Genomic DNA, 22,770 nt, shown 5'->3' with positions numbered 1-22,770 from the left:
TCTTCTATGTATCTTTGGTCTTGTCTTTCCAAAGGAAAGTTGATGGGGAATCTCTCAGTAAGTCAGTTAGCTAACAATCTACAGCTCCTAAACTAATTCTCAGTTTCTTTCATTCCACCCTGCCAGGTCAAAGCAGCTTTTACACGTGCCTACAACAAAGAGGCACATCTGACTCCATATTCACTTAGTGCTGTCAAGGCATCTAAAAGGCAGTTGGGATCTGCAGCGACCTTAGATCTAAGTGAAGACTTGACTGTGGTAGAGATCCAGTCTGATGAGGATGAGCAGGATACTGTTGAGAGTGATGCAATGATTAAGGTGATGTAATTTCCTCAGTATTAAACAACCTCACTGAAGTATTGAGGCTTTTTTGTTTGTTTTTAGTTACCTTTCTCTTACTTTTAAGATCACCTTAATGAATTAAGAAAAAAAATCATAGTAGATATTAAATAAATAACTTCTCAACTTTTAAATTTTTAACTGGTGGCAGTGTGGAAAATGCTAAGTTACTTCCATCCATTGTCTTATGTTGGACCAAAGTGAGACATCACGTTAAATCTAAAAGTCTACATCCAATTCTAAAACTTAGTAATATTTCAAATGTTGATGAGGATGGTGCCAGTGGCAAGGAGCCACCACAGGCCTGTGCCTGTGGTTCCCACAGATGGCAATTCTAGTAACACCTTTGTAGGTATCACCAAATGGGGACCCATAAAGACTGAATATGGTTGTCTGTATTCTCTGTGGCATTTAGAAACTTCACACCTGAAAGGGGAGGCAAAGAGGTGGCTTTTTCCTTAACACTGACTACATTTTGACTTAAACTTTTTTCAGCTGGATTTTAAACTGTCTGTATATTTCTGTTTGTAGCAAAAAAAGGTGAAGTCTTCGAAGGTGCCAAAAAGAGAGAAAAATGAAGAAACAACAAAAAAAGAAGGCAAAAGAAAAGAGAAAACAAGACATTTAGAGTAAAACCTTGCTTTGGACACAGCTTTGCATATCTAACTTCTGCCAGGAACATGAAACAGATCCAGTGCTGCTGCTGGGAAAATAGAACCAGTGCGTTGAAAATGCTCCTCTTATAGAGGTGCTGTAGCTCTTGTGCTCTCACACTGCTGTGCTTATTCCTGACCTGGTACATGTTACAAGCTATAACTGTCCTTGTGCAACAGACACCAGGTTTGTGAAATGCTGAAAATGTCATGCTTAGTTACCTGGCATTTCTGCTGAGTCTTCCTAAGACTTCACTGCTTTGTTTTTTTTTTTTTTAATATAAATCCCCTGACATTATGTGGTGAAGTCTTGTAAATAGTACATGATGCAAAAACCCCATACATAAATGGCTTATTTGTACATTATAGAAATTAAGCAGTATATAAAATTACAATAAAATGTTTCACAGGACTCTTTTAAAGCTTTGGTTAAATTCATGGAGTGTTCTGTCCTGTCTCCCTCCTTTTATTCCACAGTTTTCTTTCCTTCACATATGTGATGTGGCATTCCTCTTTTCCTACAACTTCCCTTTTTTTCACTTAGAGACACAGAAAAGCAGTGAGGGATTTACTTCCAAAACTTGAGTAGTCTGTACTTATATAAGTTATATCTTTAATCAAAACCAGAAAAGAATATTTAAAGAGTAAAAAATGTTTAATTGAAAATATTCATAACAGTTCAGAACTGATACTGAAAAAGAGAACAGTAGGGAGGTGTTTTTTTTCTACAAAGATGGCCCAGTGGTTTGTCTTTGGTGCAGATGAAATGCAGATTTTGTTTGTAATAATTATCAGTTTTATTACTACAATAAACCAAAGTACAAAATTTATTAACAGCTAAATAGTTACATATATCACAAAATAGAAGCGACATGGCTGTTACTAGGCCTTTCTGGGGAAGAGATGTGTGATGTAGTGATAGAGCTTTCCTTGCTGCTTGCCAGCCAACACAAGCAGTTCTGGAAATAAACAGAGGTGGTTAATTAGATTCTGAGATACTGTGATAGCAGATCAGGAAAAATAAAATCAACTAAAAATTCCCCAAAAGAACTTGAGTGCATTACTGTGAGCTACAGCTGAGTTTTCATATAAGGTGTTTGCAATAGTAAATTGTAATTATTGAATTTAAAAAATCAAATTATTGACATTATTGAGGAACATTGTTAACTCATTTTCAGTTACCATTAAAAAAAAAACAAACCCCAAAACAAAGTCCTGGATCTAAGTCTTTAGTATAGACAGATCCATGCTCTCATTCTTAGAAGGATGAGTATTTCAGGCCAATACTTGCTGCTGTTATCCTGGGAGAACAGCTTGTGGATGTTAATGGGGTCATAGGGGTAAATGAAGTTAAAGCACAATTTAACAACCAGGTTAGTTGCAGTAGCAAAACCTACTGGTGTTTGCATGCCTGAGGGCAATAGGTGATAGAAGTGGGTCTCAAGTTATCTGAGACATTGACCCAGACTCTAGGTTAAGATTTCCTTACTAGGAAAAACTCCAGAACTGTCTAGAATGAACCCTGTTAAGTAAAAAGTACTGACTGTAGGCCATACCTGAATTTATTGGTCCTCATCTTCTAGTTTGAGGTACTCTGTGCAGTCATTTATTTTCTTAAGATCAACAATGTTAATCCTTTCAGAACACATGGGACACACATTTTCAGTCTGTAACAGGCTGTTTTAAAGGAAGGGTAACTGGTCAAAAGCAAATTCTAACATTTTACAAAGGAAGTTGGGCCGAGGCACAAAGCCTAGAGCAGAGTTCTGAGCAGTGCTATGTAACAAGTGCAGGACAGAGCAGTGCTTCTGTCTACTTGAGAACTAACACCACAGGAAGGCTGCTGTTTGCATTTAAACATATAACAAAGGAGGTTTTAGCAGCTCCTGAGTTCCTGACATGGGAACAGAGCTATCCCATCCTCACGTGTGATTATCAGGAACAAGACATTATTGCTGTCTTTGTACCCAATTCTGTGTGCATTTTGTTTGTTTTGGTGATTGCTGGTGCGCCTGTGTTCCTGTCCTGCCCCCATATCAGGCCTTCTTCCTGGACAGAGCTGAGAACTTACACAAGCTCTCCATCCATATTCATTACTGCTCCTGCTGGAGCCCTGCATCACTGGCCCAATTCTTTTATCACATCCTGTCATTTTGGTTAACTTTGAAGCAATGTTCTCTGAGTGTCTTAAGGTGCAACTACCAAGTAAGGGGAATTCCTCTTCCACCCAGCCCAGCTGTTACATGTTCTTAGTACCAAATGATCCATTAGCTGCTAAAATATGAACAAACAATGAGATGCTGCAATGGAAAAAAAATCCCAACTTACCTTTTGAATTCTGTGTAGAGGGCAGGAAAGTCACAGTGTGGGCAAACTGTCCAGTCATCGCGTACCATGTGCCGACCCTGCACACACAAACTGCAGGTAACTGAGGGGCAAGTGCTGCCTGGCTACAGAGAGCAGTTACTTTTGGACCTGTTATTATGTGAATGTATCAGCAACTGAGTTCTAAGATCTTGAATTAAAAGCCCCATATATGTGTTACTGTAGCTTGATTACTGTGTATATTCTGTAACTAGAAAAGGAGCTCTCACAGATGCAGTGGGAGTGAGGGATTTGCATTCCTCTTTTAGAAATGGAACACTGTATTACAGTGTTTAAAATTCTTTTACTTTGGCAATTCTGGAATGTTATCTGTAGATCTGTATCCAGAGCTGTACCGAAATCTGCTGGCATTTTTGGTGTTGTATATGACATACCAAAAATGCCCCCAAAGCAATAGCACCTCAGCCCAGTAGGTCACATCAGCAGTCAAGTTTGTGAGCCTGCCTGGCCTTTGCCTCTTTACATTTTCTCTTTTCTGCTGCAGTTTACTAGTTTATTTTTGATAGAAGGAATTTGTATGTATCTTTTTAATGCTATAAAAACACAACAGCACCTTGAACTATACCAAGACATTTATGCTCTAATATGATATGCAACAGCAGACTCTTTTGACACTGACTCTCATTAGATATTTGAAAATGCCACAGTCCTAATATCTACAAACAACTGTGACATAAACAAACTGTGGGCCAAGATGGAGCCTAAATAAATATTGTGTAACATAAACATGTACATTGTGTTTGGCTCATAAAGTTATATTTAAACCCCTTTGTATTCCTAAAGATATTACTTCTAAAGTATACCTGTCATCTTATTCTGCTAAACCAATAGAGCAAAAAGATCCCTGCATAATGGATATTAATTTTTTTTGGTGAGACTTAATTCTTTAGTTTTAATAAAGAATGTTAGCTCTAACATTTGTTTCTTGTTCAAATAAGTTCCCTTTTTTCCCTGCAATTTTAGTATGACAATTCACGTGAACCAGTAAAAATGATGTCAGTTATACAGTAGCTGTACAGTAACTTCCACCAGGAATGTATGCCATCCCTACCTTTTCAGTACACTCTAAAGAAGCAAAAAATATTAGAACATCTCATTTCTGTAGGGATGAGTAATGTAAGAAATGCTGAAGTCACTGCCTGAAGCACTAGTATTGGGTGTGCTTAAAAATTCCCCAAAACAGTTTTTTGAAGTTTTGTTGGTTTTTTTTTTTTTTTTTTTTTTTTGTTCAGTTGGTTGATTTGGTTTTTAATTTTTTTTAAATTTCAAGTCTTGGTAGCTTATGGGAGGAGAGCTGTGCCGTCCACAAGCTCTTCTACATGGAAAAGGAAAGAGGGACTTCTGTTAGTTCTCTGAGCACTAGAGCCCCATGGCAAATGGCTGAGCTGGGAAGGCATCAGCAGCACTAGTCTGTGTTCTCCCAAGTGCACCAAATGCTCCAAATGTGCGTGCTGGGGATTCCTGGTGCTGCACCTGCTTCCTCAGGAAGCTGAAGTCTCCCAGAATGACTTCCTGAATTTACTGGCACCCTCAAGTGCCTGCTTCTTGTAGGTGGCAAGTGAGGACACTCTTATGATAGTCAAAAAGAAATTTGCCAACAGATTAGAAAAACCCATAAATGCATAAAAATGTCTAGCTTGGATCCACTAGCAAACTGAAGAAGTTCAAATAAACTTATTTGTAGAAGGGAAAGCAGCTTTGCCTTCACTGTCACAGTGCAGAAAGCACAGCAGACACTCACAGTTGCAATGCAGTATGGAAGGTTGTTTTTACAGCTGGGACACAGTAGTTCACACTCTTGGAGTTGGAAAGCACAGTAGGGACAGGCTGTTGTTGGCTCTTCTATCTCACTTGTGTCCCGACGTCTAAAACATAGAATAGCTGTGAATAAAACCCTCAAGCTGATTGAACTTAACCAGGCTGTTTTACAATGCCTTTGATATTTAGCAAGTGTTTTTCCTTTGAGTTAATTGCATAGCTTCCAGCTGTTCTTTTACATTCTATTAGCTTCTTCCTTTTAACTATCACCCAAGCTTCATCAGAATCATGTCAACTCAGAAATAATAGGTAATTTTCCCTTTAATTAGAAATGCCACCACCTTTTAAAAGGTGTAACTAATCCTAATATTTTATAAGATTTCAAAACTCAGGGTCTATATGTATTGACTATAAAGCTATGGTTTCCTTGTTTCAGAGTTTTTCTGTGGCAGGACCACAAAGAACTGGAGTACCAAAAAACTGGCTTCCTGGTAGGATTATAGAGCTTCTAACTGCCTCCAAAAAGGCAGAAGAGTAGTAAGAAGAGTTTCAGAGAAACACCATAAAAAAGCTATGTAAGATGAGACTCTTCAGATCCTGAAAAGATATAACTGATAGAAGGGAAATAAATAAAATATGGAGATGTTTAAAATCATAAATGACACAGAAAAGGGTAGATCTCTCCCAGGAGGAAAACTACAAGGCCTTAAACTAGCTAGAGACCAGTCTTGACATAATGGAACTTGTTGTAGGAGTCAACTGTCATTAAATATTTACAGGAGTTTAAGCAGAGCGATTGGATAAGCTCATGAAGAGCTTACAGACTTCATAAATAAATACCTAAACCACCAGTATGAGCTCAGCAGGTCACTGAACCTTGGTTAGAGCCTAGTAGAATAAATGACAGAAGTGTTACATATGCTTGCCCTGCTCTTCTGCAATTACCTATGCTTCTTTGTCTGGCAGAAAATATTGACTAGGATCAAAACAAAACTTCAGCTGAGCAAGAAAATGTCAGGAATGAATGTATTTTATTTGCCCTCCCATTCTATTTTATCTTAGCCATTTAGTAATCTAAATTACAGAAGAGCACAATGCTGCTGCTGTAGTAGCCAAAAGTTTGGCTGTGGAGTCTCAACTAGAAACCAACTAAACCTGTCTGGCTGCACTTGTGTCTGTAGGGAGAAGATGGAAAACACTATTGCTGGTTAGGAAGCATTTTAAATGCACCTTGCATTTACGGCTTATCACATTCAAAGGAAATTTTTAAATCTCAGAGAAGGGTGGAAAATGGTTCTTAGCCTTTCAATATAAGACAGTGAAATAATGTGAAAACGGTCTACAGGCTTTATGATCAAAAACAGCATTGCAAATAAAGCCTTGAATAAAAGCCGTGTGCACTTGATTAACATCACTCACCTGACCATTGTTTCAATTTTCTTTTTGTATTTTGGATCTATTTTACTCCGATACTCAGGTCTCATCAACATAGCAGCAAAACTGAAGGCTGAGTTTTTCAACCCTGCTCGGTGACATTCAATCACAGCTGAAGTCAAGATTGGCACAATATCTGTAATAGAATGAAACGATGTCAAATATTTATTTGCCAATAATAATGTTTAAAACCTTTAAGTTAATACAGCTAAAAAGGTACTGGTGGAAAAGAGTATTTTTCTTCTTTGTCATGGTACACAGTTGCACAATTTGGGGCATTCTTGGAACCATATACAAGAAAACCATTGTTTCACCTCTCACTGCCTCACACTCCTGAAGCCCAGCATGGCAGCAGGAATGTTCTGATTTTAACCATTCCTCCCTAATCTTGTCTGCGCTCTTTAAAGCCTGCCTTTTAGTCTACACTTTCCATGTACCCAAAAATATTTTTTAAAAAAGATCAATTAAAATTTTGTGATCAAGTCCCAGAACCAGTCAGTTCATCACACACAATCCTAAGACTGTGTGTGGTTCAGGCTGCTCAGTACTGCAGTAAAGTGAGGACAGATGAAAGTGCTGGTGAGGATCCCATCCTGGAGGCTGTGTATGGAAGAGCTGCCTGGAGGAGGATGCAGAGCACACTGTGTAGTTACACTCTGTTGCCCACAGGATCACAGGGGGAGGATGAACCTTGCAGGGCAGTGCTGATGAATGAGTTGCCCTGCAGAGCACAGCTCCTCTGCTGTCAGCACTTACGTGACGGGAACTTGCTGATGTTGTTGGCTACACGTATAAGCATCCGTGCTCCCTTCATGTGATCACCACGTTTCACGTGAATCTGGAACGCAGCAAACAAACCACATTTACTGCAGCCATTGGAGAGTGATTCCTGCAGCCTGCTCTTGGCAATCATTCATCCTGCTGGGAGCTGCATGCCAACAGCTCCTTCATGAAACTAAGCAGAGTGGAGTACAGAAGGGACCAGAGACCTCAGCATGGCTCCTCCCCAGTCTTTCTGGCCTTCAACCCACCACTTGCAGCTCTTGCCTCACTGCTGGTAGAGAGGGAGGCTGAAGCTGGCTGTAGGAATGGATATCCTGATGGGCATCCATGGGTTAACCAACAGAAATCATTTGAGCTCCTGCTTAATTTTATTTACAGAAAAGCAGTGATCTATTTATGGATAATAACCTCAAATACAACAACAGTAATAATAAATAGTTGTAGCATAGTATTTGTAAGCATGAATGCAAAAGAAAAGCAAGCAGCCATATGTAATTTTCAATTATTCAGTATTTAAGAAAAGAATATGCTACTCAAAGAGGCAGAAACAACTATGGATTGTCTTCCTGAAGCTTGCTGTTAGCATGCACTTGGATTCTGTGATACAATCTATACGACAATATGATTTATGCACACAGAACATCCATACATACAGTTCAGTAAATCAGACACTGTGCAACTTACATATAAATTCAATTTCTCAGTTCCTTACCTTCACTAAAATATAGCTGTGTAGAATCATAAGGTTTGTAGCCATTTCAGAAGAAATTTTAATCTTCTGGGTCTTTAACTCTGAATACATACTGAAAAGAACATCACGTGCATTTCGATAGTTCCCTTAAAAAAATGAAACAACAGTAAATTTAATTTTTCATAACAATATCTTTACTAATGACATATAAGGAAGCTGAAGTTATGTTGATCCTTTGAATAAAACCACTGCATGGCAATTTCTTTGCAAAAAGTCACAAGCAGCTGCTTGTCACAGTAACCTAAACAATATCAGCCAGGAAGTTAAAAAAAATTACACTGGGAGAAGTAGTCTAAACAGTAGCAAAATATACTATGATGGCAATATAAAGAACTTTAATAGTGGAAGGTGTTTTTAGAGCATTTAAAGACTTTTTTGTTGTTATTCTTCAATGTCAGATATTCAAAAGCTACTTTTTAAATGTTAATTTAGTATACTTTAACTTGATCATTTGCTTTGGCAACTCCTTACCTCTGCAACCGAACCCAAAACGTGTCAAGAGACAGTTAAAATTTGAATGTTATTTCACTAGGTTATACTGTTTCAAGGTTACATGGAGGATTGTCCTGAAACCACAGGATTTAATTAAATTATCAATGTAGCTGAAATCAAGTAGTGTTTTGCAATTAGTCTATTCTTAGTCGTTTTTTTCTTCTTTTGTTTTGGGGTTGTTTTGCTGATTGGGGTTTTTTTGCATTATTAGAGGCTGAGAAGGTCATACTCTTTGCAGCTGGAAGCATTTAAAGGAAATTCTAGTTATTTCAGCAAACATTTTCCTTTGCCTCCCTATATTTCTCTATCAGCAGATGTTTTCACTCTACAGAGCAATTTGTAATGTTTTGTTATACACTACAATTGAATCAAACTGTGAAATTTATGTGAGACAGCTAAATATCACTTCAGAATTAGTTGCTGGAAAACAACATTATTCTTTTATATTCTATTCCTGACTCTCAGTATAATACAGTCTTAAAATCAAGTGATTACATAAAAACAACTTCAAGGAAAACTGCACTTAAAATGGCATACCCAAAGAAAAATACCAAGCAGTATGACTTAAATATTTTTATTAGATGGATTTTTAAGGAAAGAACAAACTATATTAGTGCAAATTTCACAATCAAGCTCAGTGAAATCTGCTGAAAGAAGAGGGGGCTGATGTAAAACTGCCTCTCCAGAAGAAACAGTTACTGCAAGATTGGTGCTTTTAATCAGACAAACATTGTGCTTCTTATTACACTGTTGCAGAACACATTTATACTACTAGGGAATATGAAATACAAAATGGGATACTGCATTTTAGATATAAGTTTTCAGATTCAGAGATGCTAGTAAATATTTAAACCCTTGAGCCTTTGCATTTCCTGCTTTTATAATTAGCACAAATACATTATTCACTTCTATGACGGATTAGGAGATTTGCTTGCCAAGGGTTTCAGAGGTTTTTCCACTACTTAGCCCAATGCTGAGGAGCAGCCCATAAATGTTAATTTGCCTGGGTTACTCCCAAGACTGCTACTTTTCTTTTACAGATTTTTCTTTTTACATAATTAAAATGAAAAGCAAGCAGTGTTATGGTAGGGTTGTTGCCATGGCTACAGAGGAGAGTAAATAATGGAGGTGGCAGCTATTTTGCTTCTAGCCTTCTACCTTCTTATTTTTTCTATTTCTAACTTTAGCAACCCATTACAAAGGAAAACCAAGCTTAAAGTAAGCATATGTCTGGTCCCTCAACAGAAATCAACTCCTCTGCCCATCTTCCACTGATAAAAGTCAGGTGCTAAGACTAAAAGGCCAGTACCAAACCAGAAACCATATGTATAAATGGCAATTCTATGACCTGTAATACGCAGAAAGGTAAAGTCACAGGCTGTCTTAATCACTATGTTTACTTGAATGCAATAAAAAACACAGACATTTTTCACAAGTTTCTTTTTTTCCCAATATTTAATATACAGGTGAGAGTCCACAGGTTTTCCCCAAGTCTACTTTCAAATTCAAAACTGAACTTGAATATAATTAAAAGCACCGGCACATGTCTTCTCTAAGTAGAATCCTACATAAATAACAGCATCCTACTTAGGGTACCTAATCACATCAGAGAAAACAGACCTACCTGAACACTGCTCCTCCCTGGCAATTATTATGGCAGTTCTGGCAGCGTCTCGGTGCTGCTTTAGGGCCATGTACAGGCGGAATAGGTACTTGGCATCCTGAATGAAATCATACAAAAGCAATTAATACTGACCAAATTCATACTGCTGTGTTCACTTTCTTGACTTGCTCGTCCCACCACCACGTTCTCCAAAGAAAGCAGACAAGCTTGCTTCATGCAGAGCTCTCTGTATGGACACACTCCAGCTATGCCACAGTCACCTGCAGGGTTTGGCTGTTGCCCAGGCACAGAACACCCGTGCCAAGGGCCCAAGGGAGTCCTGGCAGGTGCTGGCCAAGCCCTGTCAGGAGGGATGCAGAAAGCCACAAACCACTTTGCACATGGAGAGCTGTACAGGGGGAACTCCTGCTGCGTGGGCATTTACAGTGTCAGAAAAGAACCCAGGGACTCCTTTTAGAAATAGAACTCTTGCCAGAAATTGTGTTATGGATCTAGATGCAAACATTGTTTAGTGTGGGTGCAGATGACAAAATCTGGCCCCTAATGAATGTATTGTTCTGGGACCAAATGGTGGACATCCAAGACAGCTAAAAAATTGAAAATTAGGGGACAACCAGCTAATAAGATGCATAAAATTTCTAATTTGCTACACCAGGAACTTTTGATAATTATATAACTCAAGAATACAAATGCAGCAAACAGTTCACCCAAAAACTGGCCCTCTAACAGCAGGAAAATTAGTGGAATAATTTAAAAACAAAACCAAAAAAAACAGGATGGCAGTATTGTAAAAAACAAACATGAGCTATTTTGGTAAGTGTACTCAGATGTCTAGAAGATTAGTAAAAAAAACCAAAAAACACAAATGAGGGGAAGAAGAATTGGTCTTTGATAACAAATCAGAGTTGGTTTGGTTTTGGGAAAATCCTCAAGTGGTAATTCCTAAAAATACAAAATAAAATAATAAAATATAGGAATAGAAAAAGTAAATATTAAAAATAGTCTATGTATTGCTATTAAAGAAGTATAAAAATAAAAAGCAAAATAAAATGGCCTTGCTTTTGTTGAAAAGGAAATATTAAGTGCAAATAAATGGGTGAGTGTCTCTATTTTATATCATTAGCAGTGATTTCTAAAATGGGGTCAATAAAAAGTAAAACCTGTAGATAATCTTATAACTAGTAAATTGGGACTAAAATAAGCTAAATAGTGTATATAATTGTATAGTTCCAACTTAAATGTGCAAATGAACTAAAAAAAGAAAACACTACCAACTTTAAGGAGAGCTTAGCAAAAAAATCCAAACCAACCAATTCTGCAATATTAGTAGTAAATCCAAACATTCAAAGTGTGTATTCTATGTTAAAAAGGTATAAAAATTACTACAATAATAATTGTATTAATCAATGTTGCGTTATTCTCTGGAATACTGTGTGGGTTTTGTATGTAAGTCTCAGACACAGCAAAAAAAAAGCAGAAATTCAAGGGAACAGAAATATTAAAGAAATAAAGATATTTCCTTGTAGAGAAGATGACTTCAAAGATTAGATTGTACTTTAGAAGCAAAGAAAAAATTACAAAAAAAATCACAGAAATAAAAGCAAGAGAAAGAATCGCAAACAGAAAGAAAAAACAGAAGACAAAATCTTCTTTCTTACTTGAAATACAAGGAAAAACATTAAGTGACCAAAAGGAATTACTGCTAAAGTAATGATCGAGCAGAATTTTAAGTAACACATGATCAAAAGGTTGAACATCATAAGAATTGTAAGTTAAGAATAATGAAACAGTTATCTGGATAATAAAGAAATTGCAACTACTTACATTAACAGATATTATTTATCCATTGTAAACTGCTTTAAAAAGAAAAATTGCTATTCCCTTAGTGGGGTAAACCAAAAATTAGTAAAAATAGTGGGTTATGACATAATTGTTCCCAACTTCTGACATCACTTAATGGTCACAGATGGCCATTCCATTGGTGATTAGCAGAAAACAGCACTACTTCCCCATCCAGACTGCTTCTCCCCTTTCTCCTGCTGCAGCAGGAAAGGATCCTATGCCAGCATGGACCAGTGGTCTTATATGGTATTTGCCAAGTTCCTAATTATATTTGACTTAAATACTGTATTTTAAATACTTATTCAATCCCCCCAAAAAAAGGAAAAAAAAAAGAAGAAAAAAGTGAAAGTAATTCAAGCAACATTAGTCCCATGTTTTACTTTCATACTCCTGCCTTTAAAATCAGTAAGTTAAAAAGCAGAAAATGCAGGAAAGAATTTTCTAATACAATACATTTCCTAAGGTCTTAGGAAAATTTATTATTGCAATCTGATTTAATATTAGATACTCAAAATTTTAGTTTAATTTTTCTTTTTAAAACGTATGTACTCAGAAAATATGCAAACAGAAAACAGCAGAACCTTGCTAGTTAGTGTTCCCCGAAAGAGCGCACATGACAAATTAAGAATCTTTATATGTTGAAGTTAACAAACACAATAGTTGACATAATCACACATCTAAGAAATAGTTTATAATTAGTCAGACAATAGTATAGCAAAATTTTGTGAGCATAATAATTTTGATAATATGGCACTTTATTAAAATGCCACACAACTGTTGGTTGTGAAAGATTTAAAGCAATCAGCCGGCTGTCAGTGATGATGTGGTTTGAAGATCAATGCTTGAAATAATGAGCAAGTTTCTGCTGCATGGCTACTATTAAATTCACTCTTACTTTCAGCTTTACAAAAATGCCACGATATAGAGCTTCTATTTTTTAAAAACAATAATATCTTGCTTGATAAGTTTGAGAACAGTCTCCATAGCATAATGAAGATAATGATTGTTTTTAAAGTATCTTTTAAAGCAAATATATATGATTTGATAGAGTAAAATTTTGTTACTCACTGAGAGAGACTATGGTAGATTGGATTAAAGCATTCAGAAGAACAAGAAAGAGCTTTTAAATAAGGAAAACAAAGCTCTACACTGAAGTTCAAAACAATGTTAAATATAGCAATAATGGCATTCAAAAATTCCTAAATATTTTCTAAAATCTTTAGAACCTCTTCACTATGGAGATCATACAGTAGCTCACTTCCCTTACCCAGTCCCATGGACTTCTCTGAACGAGGCAGCTAGACTGCTGTTCTGAGGAAAGAGGCTGGATGCTACAGTTTCTCTCCACCCAACTTCCAGCATAAATATGAAATTAGTCTTGCTTACACTGATACTGCATAGTTTTTTCATCCAGTGCCTCCAACAGCTTAATTCCCTTTGGGTTCTTGCACGTGAATTCTTTTTGTTTTGCCATGTTTTGCTTCTCGCATAATTTTACTGAAATTCGCATTTCATATTAAAGGTAAAGTAAAAGGTAAATAATAAAGATACAGAGGTTTGGTTTGGTTCTCCTTTTTTTATCTTTTATAAAAGCAAAGTTTGCTTGGCCATCAAATGCCCAATGTCTCTAAAAGACTAAAATCTCAAATCCTTAATCCATACAGAGAGGAAAGAGACAGTTTCCAATTTCCTAACAGAATTGTAAACCACAGCTGAAATATTAGGGGTGAAATCAACTTGCACTGAGCCCCTGTCATCTCCATAATTACCAAACCTTACTGCCCTCAGCAAGGCATAATTTATTCTTCCATATACATCATATTGCACCTGACTGTATTTACCATGACTCTGTATGACACCCTAAATTCCTTGACTAAGCAATTGATTGCAGACTGCCACGCCCTCACCTGAGGTCTGGCTTTCACCACTTAGCTCACGTTCCAGGTCTGCTGTAACAGGCAGTAAAACTTCAAGTGGTTCAGCCACTTAGTTCCATGAACTCAAGCCCAAATACGACTGAATGTACAATAAGCTCTATTATCATCTATCCCATTCAGAAACCAAAAAGGAGCTGCTAATTTTGAAAATCTGTCTGCAACATCTTATGCCTTACACTGATGTTGAACACAAGAACTTTCATAGCCTGGTCAGCTTTGGGGTTTTGACCTACATCTCCTACTTTGTACTTTACTCTCTTCCACTGCAAAAGTCAGACCAACTTTGCTCCTGCAGGAAGAGATCAGTGCTGTAGCTTGTTTTGAGACATACACATGTTAACTGTTCATCCAGGAAAAGCAACAGCTAGCTGGCAAACTGGCAACAACAAACAGCTAAGTTTTGTCTCTTACTCTTATTATGAGCATTAATTTGGACCTCCTCTGTCCAACTATCTGCCTTCATAAAGATGACTGAAGAAAAATTTATTATATCCAAGATAGTTGCTTCCTTTCTTATATTTCTGAATCTGGAGTTACTGGGTGAATGACTCATGGAACGATCATACAAGTCTTGCTCCTTGAAAAAAGCTAAACCACAGTCTGTGCCTACCAAGAATTTTAGGACAAAGTAAGCTCAAAATATCTTGTAGCACAGAAATGCAACACAATAGCAGTGATAAAAATACAATACCTGGGGCATGCCATCCCCCTCTCCCATAAGATAGTCAATCAGCTGATTTGTTAGGGCTTCATCTTTTGCCCGTCCCACCTATTAAAAAAAGACACAAGAAATTATGATATGAAAGAAGAAGAGAAAAATAATTCACTCAGTAGGAGCCTTTCCATAAAGCACTGAAGCTAGATAGATTTAGAATATGATTTCTTTAGTTCTGTATGTTCAAAACAGATGATTATTTGGTTCATCAGCTTTGACATGCAGAAGTTCCTGTTTATTTTCTAATGTGTTAAGCTGGGATTTTTAGACATGTTTAGATATCTTTGCTGATACAGTTTTTCTTCTATTTGCAATCTAACCACACTCAGTGATGCTGGGAAAATGTCACAATAATGAAGGTAAACTTCCTAAAAAGATGAAGAATTTTTTGTTTTATCAAAATTGCTTACTGTTTCAATTGCCATTTCCATAGCCAAGTTATCTTCTGTGCTTGGACTTTGCAAGAAATGCCTTAATGCCTAAAATTATACAGAAAAAAAGTTAAAACTGAGACCCATGAAACTAATTTTTTCTAATATTTATCAAGTTCTCTCTCTCTGCATTTTGAGAACAAAGTGGCACACTGAATGCTTATCTCAACTACAGAGGTAGCAGCTGCTCTTACAGATACTCATGCAAGAAACAACTGAGACTTTGCCAAATTCTGGTGTACACCTCCACTAACTGTGAAAGATGTTCACAGCAATATGGTGAGAACAAATTATTGATTAATGTAATTAGGGTTTTCATTAATCACAATGTGATTAATGTCATAATGTTTTTTAATGTCATGGAGCTCCCCATGCCACAGCTGAAGGAGCTGTCATCCACAATGGCCATAATTTGCAAAAATCAGTCATATTTTTTTGGTATGTGTTCAGTATGCAAGAGTCAAACATTTAACAAGCATCAGTTCACAGACTAGTAACTGATCAGAGGTGTGTCAATCAACATACTTCAATTAACAGATTTTCTTTTTTTTAAAAAAGCGTTCAGTTAGGGCATGTTACAGCAATTAAATTAATTAGTTACTCTGCAACAAAGTCTCCACTGGTCAAGCCAATGAAATGCAAATAAATTGCTGCTGCAGATCATGATATTCAGAGACTCAATGACAATAGTGTATCACTGATTCACCTCAAGCTTCTACTGCTATGAAAAACATATGTGCATGGCAATGTATCATTCATGGAACACAGTCTATATAACTGTAAATATAAATAATTTGCTTACAGTTTTTAGTTTTTAAAAAAATATCCGTATGTCATCAGTAAAGGCATTTAAAATCTAATATGAACTTTCCTGAAGACTGTATTTTGAACAGTTTCTATAAACATTTAACTTTCACTGACTTATCCTTTAAGCACTGACCCGTCCATATTGACCACACAGCAAGAAAAATTTCCCCGCCTGAAAATGTTTCTTTTCTGCTTCAAAATATAGTGCAATGCTCTGATAATCTTCATTGGTAGTACTTTCAGAACCTGCAACAGACAGATCTGAGTGATAGCATGGTATTCTTATTAAATAAGATAAAGACCCTACTGAATGAACATTCTATTCTACTTTGTTTTTCTACAGACATTCAAAGAAAACCAAAGCCTGACAGACTCAAATTGTGTCTCACACATTTTTTTCCTTTTTAATCAGACTAAATGTCAGACATTAGGAACTAGTAACATAGTGAAATAAATGTTTCCCCAGGTTTTACACCATAATGAGATTTCTGTTTTTCACAGAATCATAGAATAATAGAATGATTTGTGTTTGAAGGGATCTTAAAGATCATCTAGCTCCAAGCCCCCTGCTATGGGCAAGGACTTTCACTAGAACATCTTGCCCAGAGTTCCATCCACCCTGGCCTTGGAACCCTTCCAGGGATGGGACATCCAAAACTTCTCTGGGCAACCTTTTCCAGCACCTCACCATCCTCCAATAAAGAAAGTTTTGCTAATATCTAATCTAAATCTACTCTCCTTTAGTTTAAAACCATCCCCCCTCATCCTGCCACTACAATTCTCTTCTAAAAAAGCACAATGAAATGGGCATTGCTATGATCTGATAATGAATTTTTCCATCATGTCCTGGCAACAATAAAGCAGAGCAAGTGATTATGAGATTATCACCTGAATCGCTTTCACAGTTTCAGAATATGGAAGCATACTTGCACAAAGCAAGGCTGTCAGGGACAATGCAACCATGTGGTAGCAGGGAGAGCTAAAGTCTTCTAACCAAGACTCCATTCTGCTGTACACATGTTAAACAAAGACAGTCACTACTCCAAAATTAGTTTTAAACTCCTTTTCTACCCACTTGGATTACAGTTGGAGACATTCTATTTTGGACAGAAGTAAGAAAGCATAAGGAACTGTAGAACAATTGTGGCCACCTTGACAATCATCTGCAACCACACATCTCCAAGCCAACTGTTGCCAAGCTTTTATAACCTTCTCAATAAGAAATCAATGTCTAAACAAAGAGATTAAGTGAAAATATGAGAATTTGGGAGATACATATGTGGAGGTGAAAGGGCACTCTTCAAAGATGCCTCACACAAACAGAAGCTCTAAAATCTGATGCAAATTGACAAGATGGACTCTGACTGGCTTGATGGCCTAAGACAAAAGGCAGTTTCTCAGTAAGGTCTCCTTTCCATTTCTCAGTGAGACAAGAGATGGCCATGAAGGGTCTTAAAGAGTAGAAAAGAAAAAAAAGTGACATGTAAGAAAAGAGCTGGAATCAAGAGAAAAGGAAAAGGGAACAAAAATCAAGAACTGTACCACTGAAATGCTCCATTTTGTGTCAAGGTCAAAGAAAGGGATTCCACAATGGGCACAAGAAAATAGTCTAGACAAGTGTTTTTTGTCTAGACTTAAAAACCTGTAGGACAGGCAAGATTTGAAAACCAAGCAGATAGCAAAGCTGAAAGTAAAGACTGGCTTGTAGGCCTGAAGTACACGTTACCAAATCTGGGCACGATGACTGGAAATGGGAAACAAAACTAAACACCCATTGTCTTAAGATTTTTAATTGATTAAAATTAACTAAAGGAACAGCAGAACATAATGCAAGCAAACTATGAGTCTGGAATACTCACTGATGATATCAGCATAAATCTCCATCTTGTTGTGTTGTTGAGCTAATGTGAAAGCTTCATTATTACACTTGGACATTACCAGGAACTGGATGGCAGAACCATAGTCACCAAGCCGCAGAAAGAATCTAATCAGAATGACAAATTAATACCTTAGTACTAATTAGCTTAATGAATACACCAAATGTTTTAGGAATACATCATATAACATACATACAAATATGACACGCTTCTAATCCATTTTCTATCTCAATTGTTTTAACTAGGTTCCTAAAATTAACTCAGCATAAATAATACAGCACGGCAATTTTTTATTATTGTCTAAACTTATTACTTCAGGTTAATATAATTTTAATCAGAAAGACAACAAGAACAAAAAAAAAAATCAGTACCTATTTAGTTGTCCAAATCTTAGAGAACTCAATTAACTGAATCATACAGTCACTAGCCAAGTACCAATAACCAGAGTCTAATACATTAGCAGGCCTCATAAATTCCCAATAGATATAGACTTCTTTTTAGTGTGCATAACATGATTGTTACCTGGCCACCATCTTTGCTCCTTCAAGAGATTGTGTTTCTCTCACAATATTAACAGCCTTTTCAGGATTATTTAGGTGATCCAAATATAGTCGAATTACACTATCCCATTGTTTTGCATGTTCATAAGCTATCACAGCTTCCGTGTACCTGCAAAATAATGGTTCCACATCAGTTGTTTTAACTTTGTAAATAACTCTTTACAATATGGTGTGAAAGAAACAAAGTACTTTATTTCTGTGAGATTACTTTGTGGCAACTTCCTTTCAGTTTGCATGTAATTGAATTGCTCTGCATTTCCTATATTCTTTTTGGTTTCTATTTCATTTTCTCTGAGGAGAATGAAAAGCAGAAGCAATAGAAAAATGTCTACCACAATATTATTTTTGACCTATTCTGCCAGCATTTCTTTTGCTACATATTAAAACCAGTTAATCTCTTCCATATGAAATCCCTTGAGAGCAAGAGAACAATAAAAACCAAATGTGATAGCTAGGTGTACAATTTTAAAATAAGACCTCTTTTCTGTTCTGTAGACAAGATCAAGAAATTTCCCATTCTCTCACTTTGGAATTTACAGAAACAGTATTTGCTAGTCTCAACAATGCAAACATTAAACTCTGGTGCTGTTTCATATTTTAAAGTATCATTATTCCAAAGCACATTTACTTACAGTAAGCACTAGGAGGAACTACATTCTGTGATTAAATATAACCAATCTGGGGCTTTCACTTCAGCTAATGACTTTGCATTATTATTATGCAAATGCAGCCATTAAGATGTACCAGTAATTTGATTCTAAAATGAAAAAAAAATTCTTTCATGATTATTCTCCCTTTGAATGACCTTTAAAATCACAGCTAAGGAGTTGCTAGAAACAAACTGAACTTGAATACTCTGCTAAGTGGAATGAATGATTTTAAAGTTCTGTACTTTAAAACCTTTGATGATTTTTGTTAGAAAGATATTAATGTTTAGACAGGAAAACAATTAATTAGAAACAAATCTTTGATACCAGATGAATGTCCTTAAATTATGTTTCAAATCTTCAATACACAAAGTGTAAACTTAAATTTACATATTTTAGAATCCATTTTTACAAGACTATTTTATGCAAGTTTCAGTATGTGTTTTATTTTACAAAAGCACTCACGTATAATGATAACAACAACAGCAGTAACATTTTTTATATTAAAAAAGAACATTCAAAAGTACCTGCCATCTGCTTCCTTGGCTTTTGCATATTGTAGATGAATCTTTGGAGATGAAACCTGAGGAAGAAGTTCACCAACCTTTGCCCTAGAAAGATAATAGCCACTTAATAAATACAGCTGGCTCCAAATTTTCTCCAGTAAAATTGTCATATTTATATCAACAATGAAAATGAGTCTGATAGAAGAAACTGAACATAATGGATAAACTTTGAAGTAATTTCAATACTTTCAAAAAGTTGCACTTTCTAAGAACTGGAAATCACAGATAGCTTTATGAGCATACAGGCTTGAAGACAGTCTCTTTTTTTAAGTCTGAGGTGTACAAGCATAAGAAGTTCCAGACCAACAATTTTTACCTCAGGTGTTCTTGGAAATCAACAAAGAAGCACAGCATTAAAACTGCAACCTGAAAGATCTATAAAAACCAGCAAGCTGAGCAGTGGGCCTTTCAGGACAAAGGATATGAAAGACTCAGAGGGTGACCTTAAATCTCACCACTCTGACTAAATGATGGGCACTCTTCAAACTGAACCTCCTTCTACAAGAGTAAACAAAACTTGTACCTCCCACTTCCCAAATCAAGGTTATCATTAGATGCAAGCTACTCCCCTTAACCAAGTGCTCTCCTGGCTCATTTTGATACCACTGACAATTCTTTGATGGAATAAAATTTTCATTTTTGAAATAAATGCACATAATATTCCAATCTAATCGTTAGAGCACTCACATGAAAGAGGTCTTACTGAACTGTCTGATCAGTTCCTAATGTAGGAGTCCATAAAAAGTAATTAGGCCAGAACTGAGCCCTTAAATCTCTCAGAAAATCGGACTTTTCAAATTGAAACTTAACAATAATCGTTAACTTAACGATTAACTTAAAAAAATTAACTTAACTTAAAAAAAGGAAATTATGATACTGGCTACTCTTGAATCATTTCCACTGTTCAAATACTCAGTCTCAGCTATGCATGTTATACTACATGTAAACACACAAATATAATTATTATGCTCAGTGTCCACTAAATTCAGTGTGGATGTGTGCATGTGCACACACCCACAAAGGACTTGAAAGTGCAGGAAACTTTAAACATAACACACACAAAAAAAAAAGGAAAAAAATTATTTCCCACTTACACTAAGACTGTATTAAAACAATATAAATTTCTGAGAGAATCTTTACGCTTTAATTTGGAACAATAAAATCAATGAAACATAGTTAATGAGGCATTTGTGCTATTCAAATAATCTTTTCCAAAGAGTACCCCGGAAAATCCTCTGAAATATAACATTTCCCTGAAACCTGTACTTACCAGTTTTTACACCGGATGTATACTGATGCTGCCTTGTCATAATATTGTCCCTTTTCATACAGCTGAGCAGCTTCTGAAAATTGCTACAAATTGGAACCATTAAAATATAATTTCTAAATTAAGATCATAAATGAATTATTAACCTAGTGAAATCACATATTCAGCCTTAACTTATATTAACTCCCTTGAGTACCTTCATACTCTCCAGAATAGCTCCACAGTCTCTTTTCAGTAACCTACTGGGATGTTTAATGGCCTGGTTTACCCCTCGACGGACATCTCCCATTCGAATGGACATCTGAGCCACTCCAGCCAGGCAAACTTCATCGTGTTCCTGGTACTGGCAGTCAAATGAAAAGCAGTAACTATAGATTACACATTAGAAACAACAGGTCACAAAAGCAACAGTAAGCAACCATTGAAACAAACTAACAAAATATTACAGCCTTAATAACATTTAATTTAGAGGTGAATTTAAAAACTAGAATTCAAAAGAGTTTGAACATGACAACTTAGTGTATATTGTGACAGTACAATGCTATCATTACTAAAAAGGAATTACCTTGTTGTTTCCAATGATTCCCTTCTCATAATGTGCCAGAGCATTAACATAATCACCCCTAAAAGAAAAGCAGAAGTTATACAAATATTTTTAATAGGAAGAGATGTTTGCCTTCCTACCACTTTATGCATGTATTACGATGTATCTGCCTTGATTTAGACATAATTACTGGATAGAAGATTGTGAGGTATGTGAGAGCTGGACAGTTACACAGAATGTCACAGCACTTCTTATGGACTTGATCAAACTCTTAGTCAGAGGCAATTCCATCTCTCAATTCTGTTGGATGGAGACCAATAAACCTCCCTTGAAAGGCAAATGATCTATCTGCAAAATACACCTCAATGGTCTCAGCCCTATTCCAGATTTTTTCTGGAAGACAAATGAAGCTAATCTTTGAAATTATTTAGAATTTTTGCAACACAAAATCCAAGGCAATTTTTTCCTGGAGCATATTCAGAACTCAAGTTCCATATGGTTGCATTGCTTCAACTGTGTCCATTCCTTCCTTTCTGTGGCCAGCAAGTGTCCTCTCTCAATTCTAGGTGTACTCCAGGAGAAAGGAGTTGTCTACAAACTATTAATAGGCAAGTTTTTCCTTTTGACTTAGACATTAAACAGACTAGGTTTTATCAGGGAAGAATTAATTATTAAAGAGGCTTTAAAATCATGTCAAACAGTTAATACTTTCTGTCTTTCAGGGATTGGCAGCCTTGAAATTTGACACACCTCTACCTAAATGATTTAAGAAAATAAAGGTTTATAGATATTTAAACTAAGACAGGCAAAAGGCACGGCTTTCATCCAATGTAAGAAGTGTTAAATTATTTGGACTTTATTTTCCAAGCACTTGCCTGCACCGAAGTATTTATTTAGTAGATGATATTATATAGTGGACCTACCAGTGGCAAAGGACTTACATACACCAGAATTAGTCAAAAAGAACTATGATTTACTAACTTACATACTTACATACTTACTAACTTTACTGTCCTGTCACCCCAGGACACATGTCTCTAACATCAAAGATTCCTTGCAAAACTCCTCTTCCTCATACTAGAACTGCAAGACCTCACTGAATCCTTTCTTAGCAATGCAGTCATCTGAAATATCTCAGTTCTGTGTTCTTCTATTGAGCTTGAATATTGGTTTACTATTCTTATACTACAGCTTTACAGGAGAACTTACATGAATTCAAGCTGCACTGCATATTCTTTTGATATGAAAGGGATTTGGTCCGGGGCCAGATGCTTAGCCAGCTGAAGCGCTTTGTCCCAGTGTTGCAAGTCTTTTCGCATCTATTAACAAAGAACAGTAACATTTTCTGATGCAAGTAT

General features: G+C 36.3%; 2 protein-coding genes and 1 long non-coding RNA gene across 7 annotated transcripts in view; 1 reads left to right on the top strand and 2 right to left on the bottom strand.

Moving 5' to 3' along the window:
* The window catches only part of RFC1 (replication factor C subunit 1), a 33,710-nt gene extending 32,296 nt beyond the window's left edge, over window positions 1-1,414 (top strand). For all 4 annotated transcript variants that reach the window (XM_068188892.1, XM_068188893.1, XM_068188891.1 and 1 more), the window contains exons 24-25: window positions 127-318; window positions 871-1,414. In XM_068188892.1, coding sequence (XP_068044993.1) covers window positions 127-318; window positions 871-972 — 294 coding nt within the window. In that variant the 3' untranslated portion in view covers window positions 973-1,414. The remainder of the gene's footprint in view (window positions 1-126; window positions 319-870) is intronic.
* A 351-nt stretch (window positions 1,415-1,765) lies between these two features.
* WDR19 (WD repeat domain 19) overlaps window positions 1,766-22,770 on the bottom strand; it is a 38,596-nt gene continuing 17,591 nt past the window's right edge. The window contains exons 20-37 of one of the 2 annotated variants that reach the window (XR_010998620.1): window positions 22,622-22,731; window positions 21,434-21,491; window positions 21,065-21,211; window positions 20,872-20,954; window positions 19,563-19,646; window positions 18,351-18,497; window positions 17,811-17,935; window positions 16,085-16,197; window positions 15,124-15,192; window positions 14,690-14,767; window positions 10,220-10,316; window positions 8,065-8,189; window positions 7,326-7,407; window positions 6,555-6,705; window positions 5,119-5,242; window positions 3,321-3,397; window positions 2,485-2,669; window positions 1,766-2,393 (exon numbers count right to left, since the gene is read on the bottom strand). Coding sequence is in view for 1 of the 2 variants with exons in the window: in XM_068188879.1 (XP_068044980.1) it covers window positions 2,555-2,669; window positions 3,321-3,397; window positions 5,119-5,242; window positions 6,555-6,705; window positions 7,326-7,407; window positions 8,065-8,189; window positions 10,220-10,316; window positions 14,690-14,767; window positions 15,124-15,192; window positions 16,085-16,197; window positions 17,811-17,935; window positions 18,351-18,497; window positions 19,563-19,646; window positions 20,872-20,954; window positions 21,065-21,211; window positions 21,434-21,491; window positions 22,622-22,731 (1,785 nt within the window). In the remaining variant the exon portion in view is untranslated. The remainder of the gene's footprint in view (window positions 2,394-2,484; window positions 2,670-3,320; window positions 3,398-5,118; window positions 5,243-6,554; window positions 6,706-7,325; window positions 7,408-8,064; window positions 8,190-10,219; window positions 10,317-14,689; window positions 14,768-15,123; window positions 15,193-16,084; window positions 16,198-17,810; window positions 17,936-18,350; window positions 18,498-19,562; window positions 19,647-20,871; window positions 20,955-21,064; window positions 21,212-21,433; window positions 21,492-22,621; window positions 22,732-22,770) is intronic. The other variant, XM_068188879.1, reaches the window with a different exon arrangement.
* Window positions 3,862-5,112, bottom strand: LOC137473133 (uncharacterized). The gene is made up of 2 exons (XR_010998621.1): window positions 4,440-5,112; window positions 3,862-4,399 (listed from the first exon to the last, which is right to left on the bottom strand). It is a non-coding gene; the product is annotated as an uncharacterized lncRNA (long non-coding RNA).

The sequence above is a fragment of the Anomalospiza imberbis genome, chromosome 4, assembly GCF_031753505.1.
Source record: "Anomalospiza imberbis isolate Cuckoo-Finch-1a 21T00152 chromosome 4, ASM3175350v1, whole genome shotgun sequence".
Classification (NCBI taxonomy): domain Eukaryota; kingdom Metazoa; phylum Chordata; class Aves; order Passeriformes; family Viduidae; genus Anomalospiza; species Anomalospiza imberbis.
The sequence above is the reverse complement of the archived record's forward strand: the minus strand, read 5'-3'. Positions and strand labels throughout refer to the sequence as shown.